At 35.4% G+C, this 19,465-nt stretch overlaps 1 protein-coding gene across 6 annotated transcripts in view; it reads right to left on the bottom strand.

Annotated features, from left to right (window-relative positions):
* SIPA1L2 (signal induced proliferation associated 1 like 2) overlaps positions 1-19,465 on the bottom strand; it is a 140,525-nt gene that overhangs the window by 38,252 nt on the left and 82,808 nt on the right. For all 6 annotated transcript variants that reach the window (XM_071806301.1, XM_071806302.1, XM_071806303.1 and 3 more), the window contains 3 exons: positions 18,115-18,272; positions 16,026-16,602; positions 12,294-12,568 (listed from right to left, as the gene is read on the bottom strand). In XM_071806301.1, the coding sequence (XP_071662402.1) occupies positions 12,294-12,568; positions 16,026-16,602; positions 18,115-18,272 (1,010 nt within the window). The remainder of the gene's footprint in view (positions 1-12,293; positions 12,569-16,025; positions 16,603-18,114; positions 18,273-19,465) is intronic.

The raw sequence follows: 19,465 nt of genomic DNA, 5'->3' as shown, positions 1-19,465 counted from the left end.
GATACACTTCTCCAGCGCAATATTCAACTACTTATATCCCAAGACCATTCTACTCTTCATAAAGTTCCCTGTCACATTCACTGCCTGCAACAAATAAGAGCAAGGTGCAGGAGACAGTAGCCTCTAGCAACGCAATCTCAATTCATTTCCAGAGCAGGTCCACATTATGCCAACACATAAAGTTCTTAAAGGAAAAAAATAACCTAAGATTGATTATTCAATTAAAGACTTTCATAAAGCTTTATATACAAAACCAACAGAACAAAGAATGCACAGATGACATACCAAGGTTAATATTAGTTCAGTGCACAGCATAATTTTTCATGTGGCCATATATACACACTTAGTCATTTTTTGACTAGGAAGTTGAACAATTACATAGGCTACAATTTCAGTCATCCCTCTGCTAGCTTCTTAGTATTGTTTCACTTCCTCCTTCATTCCTATAGACCTTAAGTGTCAGGAACAAATCACTGCCTTCCCAACTTTCAATATTAAGATACCTACTTCACCGTTTGTCCTGGTAATTGAGAAAGTTATAGCACATAATTGTTATTGCATCCCTTATTAGATATCCCCCCATAAAGTAATTTAATTGCTGTAAAAATAGCCATGGTTTTTGAAGGCAAAAGAGATTGTTACTATGGTTTAGTTTGACTCAGTTGCTAACTGAATAACTAAAGCATGATATCAAATCTGCAAACAACAAGGTTTCCCACAAAAAGAAGAATTTAGAACTTTGTACAATGTTGTGTTTGTTTACATCACAACAAGGTATTTCTCTGACAAATTAAAAAATTATTCAGGACAGTATTCCTGCAAAAAAAGGCTTACAAAACAACCCTATTTCAAGTCACTATAGAAGTCTAACAATGTTAATTTCAAATTCAAAACAGAGACCCAATGTGACTGTTGTAACTGTCGCCCCCAAATTTCCATGCTTAAAATGGAACTACTTTATATGGCTTCCTTTGTCACACAGACTTTTACATTTTAATTTAAAAGTGCCAAACCAATCAGTTCAACGTTTATATGAAAAATTATGCTTCATTGCTTCACAAGCACTGCCTAAAAAACAGCTACTGCGGTATATTGAGATATGTAAAGACATAATTGTAGCTACCTCCTGTATCAGAAACAAAGAGAATCAATTACTTCATGCCTGCAATCCAATAAGGATCCTCACCCCCCACCGTGGATCAAACCCACAAACTGAAATGCAATTTCCTATTAAATAATTAATTTGCCCATTATCTAATTTCAATTTATAATATTGTTACTTATTCCACTGGATAAAGACTATACATTGGCGCTGATATTAACTGATAGCTTTTAATTCACTTTTTTTTTAATACACTTTAAATAATATGTAAAGACATTTCTATATCTCATGGTCTTTAAAAGATATTTAAATTTATGTTAAACAAGTCCAGGATATCAAGCACCTTTTCCAATTATGTTCAGGATAACACTTTGAAAAACAGACTCATTATTTATCACAAAAGTGTGACCAAGTCTTAGCCACACATCAGAAATGATTGCACTTCCTGTCTTTCACTATAGTTTGGTATTAATTAAATCAATCCTTCATCATAAAGCACACACTCCTACTACTATATTTGGTTTCAAGAGTCATATTACCTTATTAAAAATTTGGTTAATAAAAACGATTCTACAATTTCATAGAGCATGACTATGATACAGCCAGTAGGTTATGAGTGCATATTAAAATTTAAGAGTCCACTATAAAAATCTGCAATATTCAAATGTTACTGCAAGGAGCATTATGTTCTGAAACAATTATCAAGCAGTCCATTAATTTTTTCCAAACTACATTAACCAAAACATTCAATATTAGTTTAAGATTTCATATAAAGGTTCTGTAAAAGGCTGTGAAGGTCCTACATTACATTTACCTCATTAAAAAAGGTAAATGTTCATCTCCACAGAAAAGCTAGAAGCTTTCATATATTATGACCAGTAGTTTGCCATCTTGATAACTGCACGAAAGCCTTCTTTTCAGTGGTATTGTACCACTACCAACTACTAAGCATGACTTTGGTATTTGGAGCCCAACTATCTACAGATTTCATGTATCACGAACAATTTACCAGGATAATAACAAAACTAGTATAACTGGTTACAATTTAACTTTAATTCATCCTGTCACAGATCTGAACCACTACGGGGGTAGGGATAGAGAAGTAATCATTGGTGTTCACCAGTTGCATTACACTGATAAATTATCCCTTACTATCACTATTTCAATTCAAAACACTTCATCTTGCTCAGTAAGGAATCTTTACTTATGCCCAGGAGTACAAGTACATTCTTTTTACTCATACATTGTGTTTGAAAGTTATCACTTCTATTATAGTGTACATGTGTTCTTAAACTACCGCAGTTCCTATGAAGTGTCACACCTGAGAACCCATCATGCAACCTATGAAATCCACATAATAAAATCTATATTAGTTTAACATAATTTTAGAGACTTAACTGAAAAGCAGAATTGAGTCACTTAATTTTTCTTAGACTCACACTGTAGTTAAGTAAGACATAAGTACATTTCCCCTTCTCTGACACTCTGAAGTGCCTCCTATATCACCTACAGTGCAAGTTCAAGACACCGGATAAGATTCCAATGGGCTAAGAGAACATTAGTCAGAAAGACAAAAATTCCAAGTTCTGACATCTCCATATTATTGACAGTAGTCACATTGCATCCAAAAAAGAAAGAGATGCCATTTGAAAAACAGTAGATCAGCTTTACTTTAAAATAACTTCATAGCACAACACATGTATGTGATTGTGTACAACAATCTCAGATCAGGCTGCTTTCCACTTTCTCACTCCTGGTTTAAGGTGAGTGACAACTTCCTGGCAGTCCCTTCAAAGAGCTGAAGCTGACTGTCCCTCCTCTATGAACATACACTCATTGTCCTTCTGATCTGTGTTACTATTCAGTTTTAAACAGTCTTTGCACTGATGAGTTGACACACAATTTAGAGGCCTCTTAAGAGCCTTTACACCTGCATTGTTGTATGAAAGGAGCTTGAAAGGAGAAAAACACCCAAAACCAACCAAGTTGTTTGGCTTACTTGTATGAGAAGTAAGGCAGTAACAACCTCTGCAGTCTCTGCTCATGGAAACTAGGACACAAGCAGAGGAAGTCTCATTTCCAAATCCCAGAGAATGGGAAAATAGCTAGATCAAAAGACAACAATTAAGGAGAAAAAAAGCTTGAGAAGCTATTGGCAAGAAGGAATAATCACAGGGAAAAAACAGATAAATAGGAAAGATCTTTGTGACATTAAAGAGAAAAGCCTTTAAAATTCACCATAAGATTGTACAATTGCCAGGATGTAAAGGTTATATTATGCTTCAACTGAAGAAATGGAAGGACAAATGAAGTGGGGATCAGTATCAAATGGAGATCTAAGTCTTTGAGCTCTGAAAGGACTGAGTTCAGAATGAATCCTGATTTTGAAGTAGTCTTTCAGATACTGAAGAGACAAGATTAGGAAAAAGACCACACAGAGAAGATATAGGAATCAGTCATGAAGAAGTGGTAAGTAAATATATTTTACATGACTCAATCCTTTGAATCTAAAATAAATAGAAAGTTTGGTTTCATAGATATGTCATTTAATGACCTACAAATCTATCTTTAACAAATATATAAAAATTGTTTGACTCAACAAAAAAAAGCTAAATACGACAATTGCGTGCACTAACATACCTTTTAAGTCAGAAATAGCACCTTTGGAACTACAACAGGCTTAAAAAAAGGGAAGAAAGAACAGGAAATACAACTGATTGTACTGGAAAGCATGGTCAGAGACTCGTTATTTATCCCTCCAGCAGTCAGATTCACAGGGCAGGTGATTATTTCAGAATTCAGATTTCCAGTTTATCAAGAGTCCTATGAAACATTCTCTTCTTTACTTCAGTGGGAAGAACTACACTATTCTTCAAAGCAACTCCCCATAGCAGCAAAAATGCATTCAATTAGTATTTCCTGCCTTCTTTGAGACAGCATAAAGACATCAAGCCACAGATAACTATGAAGACTTCAACAAATTTCAGCAGTTGCACACAGCACAGTAATCACCTAAACTGGTAACATACTGATCTTAAGATCAACTCAGTCAAAAGCATTTCCAGAGGTGCATTTTAAATTTTGCTATGTGGAACTCTCATCCAGTTTTCTCTTACAAAAGAAAACAGCAGATTTACCATACTTCTGGTAAAGAAAGATAAAAATTCCTTAAGCTTACTCTCAGAGGTTACATCTGTATTTTACTTCAACTAATCGACCAAATGAACAATTTGAAGTCCAGGACCTTCTGAGACCTGACATTTAGTATCCAAATTGCAATAACAAGCACCCTAAAGCCAACTGAACGTGTCTGTACAGCTCCTGTAAGGCATATTCTAAATACAATGGTCCCTTGATCTGAACTCTCCCAACAGGCTCCAAGGTTCACACTGCAGCACCTGTCAGCTACAGAATCTGTGAGGCTGAATCATGAACACAGGTAAATGAGGTGAATGGCACAAAAGTAATCCATCAGTCTTTTCTCTGCAGAGCACTACTTCAGATGCCAAATTAAAGATGGTTTATATGCCCTTCTCCACTTAAGCGGGACATGCACATGCTGCATAGTAAAAACCTACTCAGTGCTGCCCAGAGTTCTTGACAACTGCCAGAATGTTTGCTCCTAGGAGTCAGCAGGGCAACTGTAGTAACACTGTGACAATAAGGCACATCTTCAAATGGAACAGGGAAAAGATTTCAAAAATGCTGCGTAAGTTACCTGTGTACGGAATTTATTTCACTTATCTACGCTATATCTTTACATCAGCTACTGAAGTAAGAATTGAGAAGAGTATCAGTCATCAGATTCTTGATAACAGTAACACTGTATGGACTACAGGAACACTGCAGAGTCCACACAGCAATTAAAAAAAATTAATAAAATAATCAGAAGCTGCTCCAGCTTGGCAAATGATCTGCCAATATATATAAAATTCCCTGCTTGATACAGGTAGACACCATGATATTCTTTCCAAATGATAACAAAATGAGGAAGCTTTAAAACAACTAAAAAGGGGTATAATATAAATGAGTAGTGTGAGACAGTTTTAACTTCAGTTGCTAAGGGGATTTTTAGCAAATTAGCAAGAGGAAAATTCTTGGTTTATCTTACCAAACAGCTAGTAAAGTTGCCCAATACACACTAGCTTACTTTATAGAATACTATCCTAATATTGTATAAAATAGTATACATATAGATACACCCATACAGTGACATGCATTTTCTGTTCCTTCTTGTTAAAATGAGAAAATTAAAAGTATATTAAATATTTTTTCTTAAGAAAACACAAATGCTCCTCAAAGGAAATCAAACAGAATATATTTCCCAGAAAGAGGCTATGAAGTCTCCATCCCTGGAATTTTTGAATCCTCGACTGGATGAGCCCTGAATAATCTGGCTTGAAATCACAGCTGAGTCCATTTTAGGTAAAAGGTTGAACCAGATAATCCCACGCACCCCTTTCCAACCTGAATTATGCTATGATTCCATGAACCCAGAAGGTTTTCAATGAGGTGAAGATTAAACCACTTGTAATTTCTGCAGAGATGTTGTGCATTCCAACGCAGACATAAAAAACATGGATTCTAAAAATATATTTTATATAATCGTAGGCATATATACCCAACTTATTTATAATTAAAAACTTATTTGCTGACCCAGAATTAAGTGGGCAATATATTTAATTTCAAAATGTCGAAAGCATGTGGTTCTATTGAATTTTTTCAATCATGTGGCATTCTATTAATCTTCTCTCTATTGAGAATTAAAAAAAAAAAGGCACCTACTTAAATCTTTCCATGAGTTCATTCATAACTAAATGTAAGAAAAACTCAAAGGCTTTTTACTTGGATAAGAAAATGATAAGCATCAGAGAATTATTCTCAAACTTGTACCGTTTTATTTTATACTTCTTTTGTTAGACTATTTCTGGGCGTAAAAATCAAAACAAAAAGATGCTTGTACAATAAAGTTTCAGCTTCTAAAGGCTTATGGTAATGCTGCATACTAAGCCTTACTCTCTTAAGTACAATTAATTTAAGGAATGGTGTTAAAATGTAAATTGTATATATTACTAAAGAGCAAGTTTACTCATCCTTTTCTTTGAAAACTATATTGGGAAGAATAAAGCTCAAAATAATTTATAAAAACTGTCAGAAAATTTATCTTAAAAATATAATTTAGACATCTCTCTTCCACAGAAGAAAATCACGACATTTTCATTATTTAGAGGGGAGACAAAGCACATGGTGCACAACATACTGAAGATGGGGAAGAGGGCAGTCCATACCTTATGTCCAAGTTCTGTTGTTTGCTGGGGCTGCCACCCTCCCAAAGGCACAGAGTTCACAGTGAGGGGCAGAGCCAAAGGGTCTCACTGTGACATTAACCTTCTATTAGGACTTGCACTTGAAATGTAACAGCCCAGGTTAAAACCTCTGGTGCTAACCAGAATTCTGATGTAATTCAGTTTTGCCAAGAGTCTCCATCAGGCTAAATCACAGTCCATATGTCTCATTCCCTGAATCTAACAACATCATAAGTAGTACAGTAATTCTCACAGTAAAGAAATCTAAGCATTTTCTACTGATTAATTTTTGTTGGGTACAGAGGATTAACTGTCGCAAGTGACGTGGCCTCCAATTAACATAATCATATTTTCTCAGTGCTAGGTCTGTCAGTTACTACTAAAAAACATCATAACCTAGAGCATGGGTGTCCAACTCATTTTCACCACGGGGGCTACGTCCGCCTCACCATTGCCTTCAAAGGGCTGAATGTAATTTTAGGACTGTATAAATGTAGGAGTAGTTACATTCAGCCCTTTGAAGGCAACGGCGAGGTGGATGTGCCCCCACCCCAGTGAAAATGAGTTGGACACCCCTGATCTAGAGTTTTTAGGTATTGACAGCCTTCTTCGGTTAGTAACAGGGCTGGTAACTTAAAGCTTTGGCACATCAAATTCTACTTTTACAACCAAAAGTTCAGTTTCAGGTTTTTCTGCTTTAACCCGCCTCGAGTGTTGTTAGTCTGGCAGTATTCTGACAGAGATTTTGGACCTGACTTCTTTCTAGCTCAGAAGGCTTAATTAAAAAGAAAACAGTAATTAAATAATCTGAAGGCCATATGAACTATCCCACCAGTTATGGCAAACACCCTCGGGAGAAGACTCGAACTTTTCACACAGTAAACCCTTTCCCTTCCTAAAACTTTTCCAACCATTGTATACCCTGCTGGTTATCTGTTACTCTAAAAAAAGTCCTAGAAACGTAATTGTCTAGTAAGATCACAATCATTTAGGAGCAACAAGTGTTAGGACTGGAAAATACAGAAAGTCATTACACTTATTTTATTTGTACGAAAGAGCTCGCAAAGCTCAAGAGAATAAAACAAACTCAAAAGAAATGCAGCACTACTTAATAACAGCCCACAGGCAGCTTCAGTCATAGTTAGTAGAATATTTCAATTTCCAAATTACCTACAACAGCAGGAAAAAAGTCTGTTACCTGTTCAGACCAACAGGTGGAAACTACTGCTGCTACATCTCTCACACTTGTTGTACTTGAGCTTCTGTTTCCTGCCCATCCCTGGAAATTTTGCTTAAAGCTTTGTTTGTTTTCTAAACTTTCCAGAAGCAGTTTCTTAAGCAGTTCTCTTAAGCAGTTTTTTCTTAACATACAAGTCTAGTTGAAATAAGGCAGGCACAGAAGCTTCAATGCAGTAAGATTCTAGCAGAATCTACAGTTTAAAATGGATTTGGAAGTACTGGAATGCCTTGATTGGATTTGACTGATATATATATATATATATATATATATATACACACACATATATAAATAAAATACAGTGTCCTTGCGCATTACTGTGACATCACCAGTGAAAGCAAATTGGAATGAACATTATTCTCCTGTTCAAATGTGTACAATTCTATTTACTGCACTGCAGTACTAGGTAATACTGAAAACAACAGGAGAACAAATCAATAATTCTGAAGGGAAAGATATAGAATAGAAACAAATGACACAAGGATACTTACTCAGATCTGAATAGACTAACCAGCATTTGTGTTCTAAGACTGCTTTGTAATTTACATAATTTATGTATTAAATAGCAATTTCTTCTTTCTATCCAAATATCAGCCTGGTGACATGCAAATAATTATGATTTCTCAATTTGTGCATGATCATTTCACGACTGCTTTTGCATATACTGCTATCAAGACTATAAGAAGGAGAATCTACCTTAAGTAATGGAATGCACTTATTGAGCAGAATTTTCCTCTTTCACTTCCTAATCTCTCTGTAACATTCCTTTGTAAGCACCTTCAACATTCCAAATAAATTATCTCCATGCTGAAATAAATTAATACAAGACAGTTCGCGGCAAAAAATAAATTCATTGTTAATAATTCATTGTTAATATTCTCAGTGTATGCCTACTTTCACTTCATTGGTTTTCTTTTAATATATAAAGGGCTGATGGACTGAGGATTATTTGTGGATAAGCTATCAGAGGGGAAAAAAAAAAAATCCAGTTAAGAGCTTGAATAAAGATCTCTACTTCAGCTGATATTTTTCCAAGGCACTGGGACTGCTTTGCAAGCACCCTTGCACACTTGAAACTCATTTTCTTTTGAAAGGTAGCATTCCCAAGACAATCCACTGCAGTCATGTCCAATCTGTGTAATCTCACTTCAGAACTTGATCCCAGCAAGGAACCAGTGTTAATAAGCAACCTAAAGAGAAAGTCCTCATTGCTTAGTATTCCTAAAATCCAGCAGACAGAGCTAAGCAGAAACTACTCTTTCAAGCAGTAGAAATCAGCTGATTATCTCAGTAACAGAAAGACAGGGATTAATAAAAAGATACATGCAGATTTTTCATAGAACTAGTAATTTTTTTGCTAAAATGATATTTACAGTCTCATAAATGCATGTAAGTTTTTAACACAACTGATTCTTGTAGAAACAAAGACGAAAGTATTTTTATACCTATGCACTGTAAACAAAAACCCAGTGTCTGAACTTGAAACCCCAGATTATGGCATTTAAAGTAATTATGCATGAACAGAAAATTTACTATAAACTACCAGTATCTACCCAGGGAAATAACACTGAAATACAGGAAACAAAACCCCAACTGTCAGAAGATCATATGCTCTGTACGATGAGTCAAACTTTCAAGGTATTTATTTCAGCCTCCAAATCTACTGTTCTACATATGAGACACAGAATGAAGTATCATTTCTTGAAAGAAAAGCTCTAAAATAGCTGGGAATCAAAGCAATAATTATTGGAGCATACACGTGAAGCTTTCTCCTGCTTTTGAACCATCATTCTTCTATATATGCAGGATGTGGACCAAAGACTGATGGAACCCCCAACTTTGAAGGAAATATCTGCACAACTGTTGTGAATGTTATTTGATAATTACTAGAGCTACTTGACAGTAAAGAAGTTCTCTCCTAACGAGCAGGCACACCTGCCTTCATTGTTGCTCATAGATATGTGTTGGATATCACTCTCAGAGACCTGATTCTATCCTATATAGCCATGCATGGTTCCTTCAAGGATAGTGACATTTCTCATCAAAGGTGAAATGCATTGTAGTTCTCCAGATACTCTTATTTTACATGCAAAACTACTGCCTGTAAATTTCTGGGTAAACCTGATACCAGGGTACACAAGCGACAAGAACATACTGGAGTCCAGCAAAGGGCTACAAAGATGATTAATGAATCAGAGCATCTACAAACACCAGAAGAGTTTGGGGGGCTGGGATGGTTCAGCCTGGGAAAGAGACAGCTCAGGCAGGATCTTATCAATGTGGATAAATACCTGATGGTGTGACTGGGAGAAAATATGAGAGACTAGAACCCAGTGAAAGCGCGGGAGGCAAGGTGCACAAATTGAAATACGGGAAACTCCATTTAAGCGTAAGTAAAAACATTTGTTACTGTGAGCATGATCGAACATTGGACCTGAAGTTGTGGAGTCTCCATCCTTGGAGATATTCAAAAGCCAGTGGTCATGTCACTGAGCAATCTGCTCTAGCCAACCTTGCTTTGAGCAATGGGGTTGGACTCAACAACCTCCCAAGGTCCCTTCCAACCTCAACTGTTCTCTGTTTCTATGTTTCTGCAAGATAAGATGGCTAAGACAAGCAATTGAGGAACAGACAAGGAGATGGATTTGCACAAGTTTTAACAAGTAAGAAGCTGTGACAGACTATCTTCTTTTTCCTGGCAAATTATGCCTGTCTGCCTTCTTCGCATTCCCCCTCTCATTGATATATTTTACAAACAATGTCATAGGTCACATTTATTAACTGAAACTCTCAGCCTTGTCACGTTATATCTATATTGCTTTCAATCTGCTCTGTTTAGATAATAAACACCGAGAAAAGGTAAGCTCAAAACTCTCTGGATATTGGATCCTTTTCAAGTCGGGCAATCAAAATCACTAATCATATTTTGGAGATATAAGGGGAAAAATTAGGAGTTTTCTCTTTCAGTGAGAAGCTGATATCTAAGAGAAAGAGGCATTAATGAAGACTTCTTTAGTACTAGAGAGGTGAGGCTTAAAAGAACTTAAAATAAATGCTTTGATGTTTTTAATATTTTAGAATAGAAACATAGTTAAAAAATTAAATTTCCTTAGTAATTAGTCACATTTTTAAAACGAAAAAAATTTAAAACAAGAACAGTTTTGCAGACTGGGTGGCACTCAGTTAAAACTCCTCCTACACACACAGGGAGTGCCATATATCACACTGATTTGGGATTTTAACATATTATTTCTAAAAATGTATCAAAGAAGATATAAACAATTCATATAGTATGTATTTTTTACCAGGGTCTATAAAATACACGTTTTTACCTTCAATATAATAGGATCAGCTCATTAGGCTCATATTCTGTAAACAGCTTGGAAATGTATACCAAACAAGTCAGTGAAAATTCATATCCAGAAGCAGATGGTGAGAATAGCAAAGCTAAGCAAAGAGAGGCTTAATTACAAATTCTATCCAACTAAGCAAAACGGTGGTATTCTACATTCACAGGCATTTTTTTCAGAAAGGAACCCAAGGCTTCAACATGCAGGTTGAGGCAGGAGGGGGGGCACTTCTGTATCATTCATCAGGCCAATGACTACTTGGAGAATTGCCTCCAATTAAACAGTATTCGTGTACAGTTGGCACCAGTTTCACAGTGCTGCATGCTACGTAAAATTTTATGGCTTGTTGTGTTGCCAAAAGCAACACATCTAATGTTTTTTCTGTTAAATTAAAAATCAACAAGAGATTTAAAGTTGGCCTTCTACAAGAAGACAAGTAATTCAATTTACTCTGGTACAGTTCTCATTTATAATGAGGCAAATTAACAGTACCTAGACAAGATATGTGAGAAATGAAGTATAATGTTTTAAATTTTCCCTACTTCTCCTCTACCTCATAACATTCAAAAATGAGAAGAGCAAAAATATTTTTGCCACCACAAAATGAACACCAAGGAAAGAAAATTGCATTTCATCCCTGAAAACAATGTACAGTCACTCTAATAAACCTTTGTCTTTTCCTCAGTCTGCGAGCATTTACTTCATGTTGTAGCAAGATTTCTTTGCTTTAACTGATGCTTTCATTGATGTAATTCACTACTTAATACCACTAAACTAGATATCTGTGGAAAGTGAAAAGGACTCTAAGACTTGATATTGTATATGTCCAGAATCCAGTACTTCACTACTTTTGTTAAAATTTCAACATAAAAAATAAACCAAGACTTTTTAAATTGTCAAGTGTCACAGAAACGTCAAAAGACAGATACAGGGTTTTTCAGATTTCCAATTTTAGTAATAAAATATAAAATCCTCCTGTGGAAAAAGAGAAGTCACATCAGCTTTCATAAGAGCTCAGTCAGGATGCACTAAAGTTTACTTTCTTACAGGATCCCATTTTATAATCTCTTTCAAGCCAACAGGAATTTTGAGGAAAAGATTGCTGTAAGAGCCTCAATGATATTATCACCAAACATGAGAGACAACATCCACTTCCTGAGGGCCTTCAATAAAAGTCATCATTTAAGCAGTAGCAGAGAGAAAAGAGAAAAAAAACAGAACAACAACAATAACAAACCACACACAAAACCACAACAAACAAACATACAAACGTCACACTGAGAATTGTTGCTCATTACCTTCTGGGTGCTCCATCCTCATGTGGTTGAATAATCACCACTTTTACTGTCACTGATGTACGTAACAGGTCAATCATTTGTTCATGAGTCAAAGTTGCCACAGCCACTTTACAGATCTCAACCAGGCGGCTCCCCTGTCGCAGTCCTGCCTTCCATGCAAAACCAAAGGGCTCCACATCTGCCACTATCCCTTCAAAGTTCACGTGGAATCCAAGTTGGCCCAAGCCATTCCTCCGAAGGGTCATTTCTGTGGTTTCACATCCTCTGGTCACTATCTAAAGAAGTATCAAGATTGTTAAGCTACTGTCAGGACACTCACTTTTTGAACACACAAACAGATCTGTTTTCAAACACTGTAAAGCCATGTGTGGCTTTGCACTGCATTTCTTTAATAAACTAACAAATATTTTCACATTTGTGGTTGAATGAAGGCTCCTGCACAGAACAAAATAAACAGAACATTTCACAATGCTAAAAATCTTACATCCCCAGAGAAAGCAGCTGACCCATCTCAAGTTCCTTCCCCTTTGCCTGACATTAGCACAATACCATTTATATCTTATTCATTACGGGCTAATCTTCACTAAATTGGGAAACACTGGAGAAAAATCTCACAAGGATCTGATGCTCTGAGAATCACTGCCTGGCAAATTTAGGCTACTTAAACTGCAGCACTTCAACTTCCTAAACCTTCCAGTTATTTCTGAAGATGCAGAATTCCAAGTTAAAATGTGAAAGTCATTCTTGAGAGGTCCAAAATGTACTCTGAAGGTTTTGTATACAAGATCATGTTCTGGGTCCTCCTATCAAAAAAAGCAGCTATTTCCTCAGCTCTGAGTTTTTGCTACCCTTTCGAAGCTTTCCCTTTTAAACAGAACCTTCTGTTCATAAAACTGTGCATATAGCATTGGAGCTATACAGCATGCAGGAAGCACTAAGCTTTAACTCATTTTTTTCCAGCTCTGAGGTTCACCTCGAGTCGTAACTAATTTTCAACAAGACTTTCATAATTTATGAACTAGAAAAGTGAAAATGAAATTTTCAGCTCTTCATTCATTTCCCTACACTTCTGTCACAAATTTCCAAAATCTATAAAATATTTAGTCATGCAGTGAAAAGAAGAACATGCTAGTAAGAGTCAGGAGGCCAGCTGAGGGATGGAATTTTATCTTTATGAAATTATACAATATTATTGGGGGAGAGGGCAGACACCTCTTTATTATTATGCCACAATTACAAAATACTGCAGAATGAATACACCGAGGTATATGGATTTCCTCAACTGAGAGCACTCAGAATCTATTCTTCACATTAGTTAAATATTCAAAGGCTAAAAGAGATGGAAGATAAACATTCCTGCCAAAGATTCGTTTACTCTACTTCCAGGAGATCAAGTCCTCCATAAGTATATTCCCTAAAAGGTGACACTGCATGATACATAGTAGTGCCACATAAAATACAGTGCTGCTCCACTTAGAACAGGCCATTCTTCTTCCTTGGGTGCCGTTTCATGAACACGTGCCTGCGCATGAACTAAGAGCCAGCTCCTCTGAAAGCACAGAGGAAAAGACAGGGATCCTTTAAGTCCCATGAAGAAGGTGAAGAGTTCTCAGTACAGAGGCCTAAGGAAATTGAGTCTAATCTGATTCTTTTCTACAGATCCATTCTCCGTTTCTGTTTAATCTTATACCACTCTGCTATTCTCTGTTACCCTAAAGCTCAGAACCACAGCTTCTTTTCTGCCTTTAAACACAGCCCACCAAGTTCATCTATAGTTTGCTCTTGGTGCTCTTTTTTTCAGTCCTTAATTGATTCTTTCAGTTCAAACTGAGACTCAGCTTTTCACATCTTTGCTTTATCTGAATATTTGCATAGGTTTCCTATTCACCTGCATGATTTAAACCTGCATGATTTAAACCCAGGCAATAAAATGCAGTTATTTATTTGATAATTTCATTTAGTAACAGCAGCATTTTACACTCTGGTTTTAAAAAATGCTTTTACCAGTGCCTGAAAAGCGTTAATCATCTGGTCCCTGAAGTTTGATATTATGTCATAGTTTGAGCCCTCATCTTTAGCATCTGGTCACACGTGGTTGTTGACCTTATCTGTGTTCTGAGTCACTTAAAAGGTTTTTAAAGGGTGCATATGAAGTGCAGAATCAGTTTTAAATTCCTTTTAGTGGTTGTAATGGTCAATCTGAGCTTCTGTATCAAAATGTATATAAGGACTGTTTAGAAAACATTCAACATCTTAAACCAACTAAGGAATAATATGAATATGCAGCTTTCAAAAGAAAAGAAGCAGCAGGGAAAAGGAGAAAAATGTAAGCTAGGAAATGAGGATGAAAATGTTTTAAAACAGGCAATTCTTTTAAGCAATATGAAAGTTGCATAGGTGGTAGTAAAAGAGAGAAGGCAGCCAGAGTTCTTTGGAACAGACACTTGAAGCTAATATTCCGGTTAACTTGGCAGTAACTGATGCTAAATTTGAGGCTTAAAGCAAATTTGTCACTACTTAACCCAAAATTTGACCATAAAAAAGGAGGAAGTATTCAAGTAAATACAGATAACCATTTAATTTTGCATTTTTAACTACTGAATTCTAAAGTTCTATCCTCAGCAACTGCGATATTTCCATGAAAAACAGTAAAAGAAATTGCTGTCACTGATGACAGCGAAAGTTTTCACTAGAACTTCGAATCTTGTCTTCCATCTGTGTTAAGCAATTTATATTGTTAATTTTGCAATATTTAATAGGAGTGAACAATATGTAAACTGTTTTTCAGAAGGGAAATATCTGTGTAAAGTGAAACTGAAGACTTCAGTGAAGAGGATAACAGTGGCAAGAAGATTTTAAAGACATTCATCTATTGAAAGATTAATTGTACTTTGGAAGAGAAAGGTAATTATTTAGACCATGATACTGAGCAACGCTAAATGTGACTGCAAAACTAGAAAGTTCCTAAAACATCAGCCACAATCCAACTGTTCCAGTGTGAAAATGGTAAGCATAAAGATTTATTTTCAGTACAGGACTTTCTAATATAAAGAAAACTGAGACCATATAGATCACTTAAATTACAATCAAAGGGTGAAGTGTAAGCACATGAAGTAGATATATCAGCACTTTCACCTTGGAGTTCCTGTCAGTTCATTCGTATTGACTGAAATAGTTACATTACAGTTGTGTTAACAGGGACAAGTGTCTGAAAAACTTTAGCTGGTCAGCTGTAAAAACTGGCCTCAATGGGTCTCGTTTTCTTTACTCCCTGCAGTTACTCAGTATAGAGGCACAGATCAGCAGAGCCACTTACACAAATTTTATAACAACCCATGTGAATATTAGCAGAAAAGTCAAAGTAAGTATATTTTACACATTAAGAGTCTGTATATTTTTACATTAAGGTATATTTCTACCTACAAAGGTGTGATTCAAGAACAGGCTATGGCAAGAGAAGACAAAAAAGCCTTTCCATCCTTATTTCACCACCAAAGCCATCCATGGCCTTGGGCAAGTCTACTAGACTATTGATATCAGATTCCTCATCACTGAAAATGGGTTGATAACACTTATCTCATATGCTGTTATGAAGATTATTTGTAATGCTCTCTGAATACTGAAAACACTCCTGAAGTATAAAAATAGGACATTTTTAATTATATCTCAAAGGAGATGTAGACAAGTAACTCTTCATTAAAAAATTAGAATTCCAATTTAGAAACTACTCACTTCAAGTCTTTGAACAATTTCTCTGATGTCTTCAGTACAATTATCTGCTGCAGACAGAAGAATACATTCTCCTCTTTCATAAAATATTTTTATGCTCATTAAGCCAGACGTCCATCCAATAACATCTCTGCAGGAGCAGTTAAACACAACATTTTTTGATTCCTTTTCAATCAACATGATAAACTCATTGGAGATACCAAGGAGACATTCGATGTCAGCAGATTGGCCAAAATCTCGTGCAATCACATTCCACATAATTGCTCCAACACTGAATAGATGTGCATCTTTCCTTGGTTTCACTTTTTCCTTTTTTTTTGCCCCTAAAGTAATAAAGCTAAACTTTGCTGAAGTATCCACTGTAGCTGTGGTAACAAAATTTTCTGCCAGATCTTTCAAGTATTCTTGACGTGTCCTCGTGGCCATGGCTCGAAATTTTTCCGACTTATGTGCTGCATTTTCAGCATTAATAACTTTGGCTAAAAGGAAGTCCCTAAAGACTGCTGATTTTGGGAAAGTTACTCCTTTGGGAATGGGTGGACCGAATGGAGGTACATCTTTTGATCGTGAAACACCAACACTGGAAACAGGAAGAAAAAAATACAGTGGTTAATTCCTGAACAAAAGATCAGATGATAAGCAGAACTGTGATCTGTGCAGTCCATTTACACAGTTGGGTTTAGGCTTGACATGTCAATTGTCAGATATTTTAGAAAAATCAAAGAAAACTGACTGGATTGTCTGGTTTAAAATGGCTTTTTTATTTTAAACATATAAAAGACATTATGGGTGTATCTTACTAACACAAAAAATATCAAGGATGACTTTTTAGGGCTTCCCTGTTTCCTTCAACTGAATAAATATAAAAATGCTTTGTGAGACAACTGAGAACTATTTTAAATTTCTTTTCTATCAGTTTCAGCTGTCACTCAGTTGCATGACTTGAAACTAGAAAAATATATAAATAGAAACAATATATTTTAATCCTCAGACATTTTGTTACAATGAAGTGTGAAGAAAAAGGATCGGTGTCAAATGTGTCTATAACGGGAGCATTCTGCACCTGTTTTAGTTGCCTACTCCATGTTCATAAAGTTTCAAAATACCTTAAATTCTCCATATGGACAGTTTACAGCAAGATGTAAAAGAAATAGGAACGTTCTCATTGATATAATTACTCCTACAATGTATATCTATATATCATATTTCAATTGTTAAAAGATTTCAAAATACTGTGGAAGCTACAAACAACTGCTACTAGCTTGACTGAAATGCAGTCACATTTGGGATGACAGACAGACATCACTGAGTAATGTGAAAAAAATTTAACTTATAAAATGTCAGGTATTATTAAACACAAAAGAGCTACTGAAACAAAATCAAGTTCTAAAAGATAGCTTAAGTTCTACAAGACAGCTGAAAGACAGTAATGTGACCTGATCTCATGATGTAGTTTAATTCTAAACACGGAATAAATAACATTCATACATGCTAAATCTGCACCTTTATGCTTCAAGGCCATATTGGTATTTGCACAATTCCCAGTTCAGTTCAGAACTATGCTTTTGCACTGGTTACCTTGCTAGAATTCATGATGCAGTAACTTAAACGTGAGTATTAAGGTCATCTGGAATTTGAGATGTGTTTACTCTCCCCAAAAGTCTTCATTCCTGTTCTTAAAGGCCATGACTCATTCTGACATATTGTCATACTCAGGGATTTCTACAAGTTAATAGCCTTCTAAAATACTTTCTTTAAAATCACTTGCTTTGAAAATGTTCAATACCAATACCAATTCTAAATTAATTTCTATTGCTGTGTTTGTAAATCTTATTTTCAGTAACCTGTTATATCCCTATTTGGTGCCCATAAATCAGCAACACAGAGCTCTGCATATACCCATTTCATCTACAAATTGTGCTCCATAATTCTAGATGTACAAGGGAGACAGTGGGTTTTCATACTCACAGAAAATTTAACAGAATTTCTAGAACTGTATACATAATATCTCTAGGAAATATAAACCTGGTAGAAAAGGCAGTTCAACTGTAGTCTTAACAATAAACTTAAATAGTTATAAGGCTCTACTCACCTATAGCACACATTTTCAGTGCAAGGATTATGCACTTTGACTATGACAAACACATGTTGAAAGTGGGAACGAATATTTTTTGGAGTAAAAGGAAGTGCTCCTGGCTCTTGGAAGACAATGGTAACTATGTCATTTCCTATATGCCTTTTCCTTAGCAGCTAGACAAGAAACATGCATTGAAAATTTAGTTATTAAAAATAATCACAGTTTCTTCATTTTAGTAAAAAAATAAAAAAAAAAGAATTAAGCTTAATTTTTCAAAAATAACTAAATTAATCGTATCCTGGACACCTACGAATAAAGGATATTGGACTGGACTGCAAAAATATAGGGAAAGGAAAACCAGCTAAGTTCACAAAAATACCTGACAGTTCTCTTGCATACCCACACTAGTTCTGTATAGTTTCTGCTCAGTTATCTTTCATTCTATGAGGAAAAAAATATACTTTTCTTACTTTAGTGCATCACTTCAGTAACACAAAAATCTTATATCACTTGACATTTCTCACTGTCCAGAGAAGTGTACATATGTTCCCTCGTAACAGTGTAACATTTGCCTCTATTTTAAAGATATAATATTGTTTTCTTTCCCAATAAACCTTCCTTTTCCATACTGCATTTTTATTAAACACTGTCCAGAATATTATGGTCTTTCTTTTTTAATATAATATCATGAATACTCATGAAAAATTTAAAGTGTTGTTAACAGAGCTGAGACAGAATACTCATGGAGAAACAATAGCTATTAGGAACACATTAATTAAAAACTTATTATTGTTATTGGTAGCTTTTATCATCAAAATACATTTAAGGAATAATTTAAAAGAACCGATTCATTGTTACAGGCTAAAACTTCATAGAAACTAAAAAACATGTCCAGTAAAAAGGGACCACTTCTCTCAAAAAAAACCCTCACAAAACAACACAGTAACATGATGATCATTTTCCTCACAGAAGTATATAGTACCTTTCAAATTGTTTACATTATTATCTTAAATACCTTTGCTTATGAAACATCCATGGATATCATCACCAGACGGAAAAAAGAAGATTAGCATGTGCTACATTTTAAGTATTCACCTAAGGTCTGCCAAAGACCTTGCATTGTCAACTAATCTCATACTGACACTTAAAGCTTGACCTTAGCTCATGTGTAACTAAAAACAATACAAGAAAAATTTGAAAACTTTCTAAAACAACAAGTCAAATTTTCTCTATTGAGCTAATTTTACAGAACATAATCTTCCTCATAGAAGAGTGTTTGCTTATATTTTCTCAGTTCCAATAAAAGTTAATATTTCAGCTACCAACAAAAAAAGCAAAGCTGCACATGCTAAAGCCTAAGACCTGC

The sequence above is a fragment of the Patagioenas fasciata genome, chromosome 3 (genome assembly GCF_037038585.1).
Source record: "Patagioenas fasciata isolate bPatFas1 chromosome 3, bPatFas1.hap1, whole genome shotgun sequence".
In the NCBI taxonomy this organism is placed as follows: Eukaryota; Metazoa; Chordata; class Aves; order Columbiformes; family Columbidae; genus Patagioenas; species Patagioenas fasciata.
Note: the sequence above shows the minus strand (reverse complement) of the source record. Positions and strands in the feature narration are given on the sequence as shown.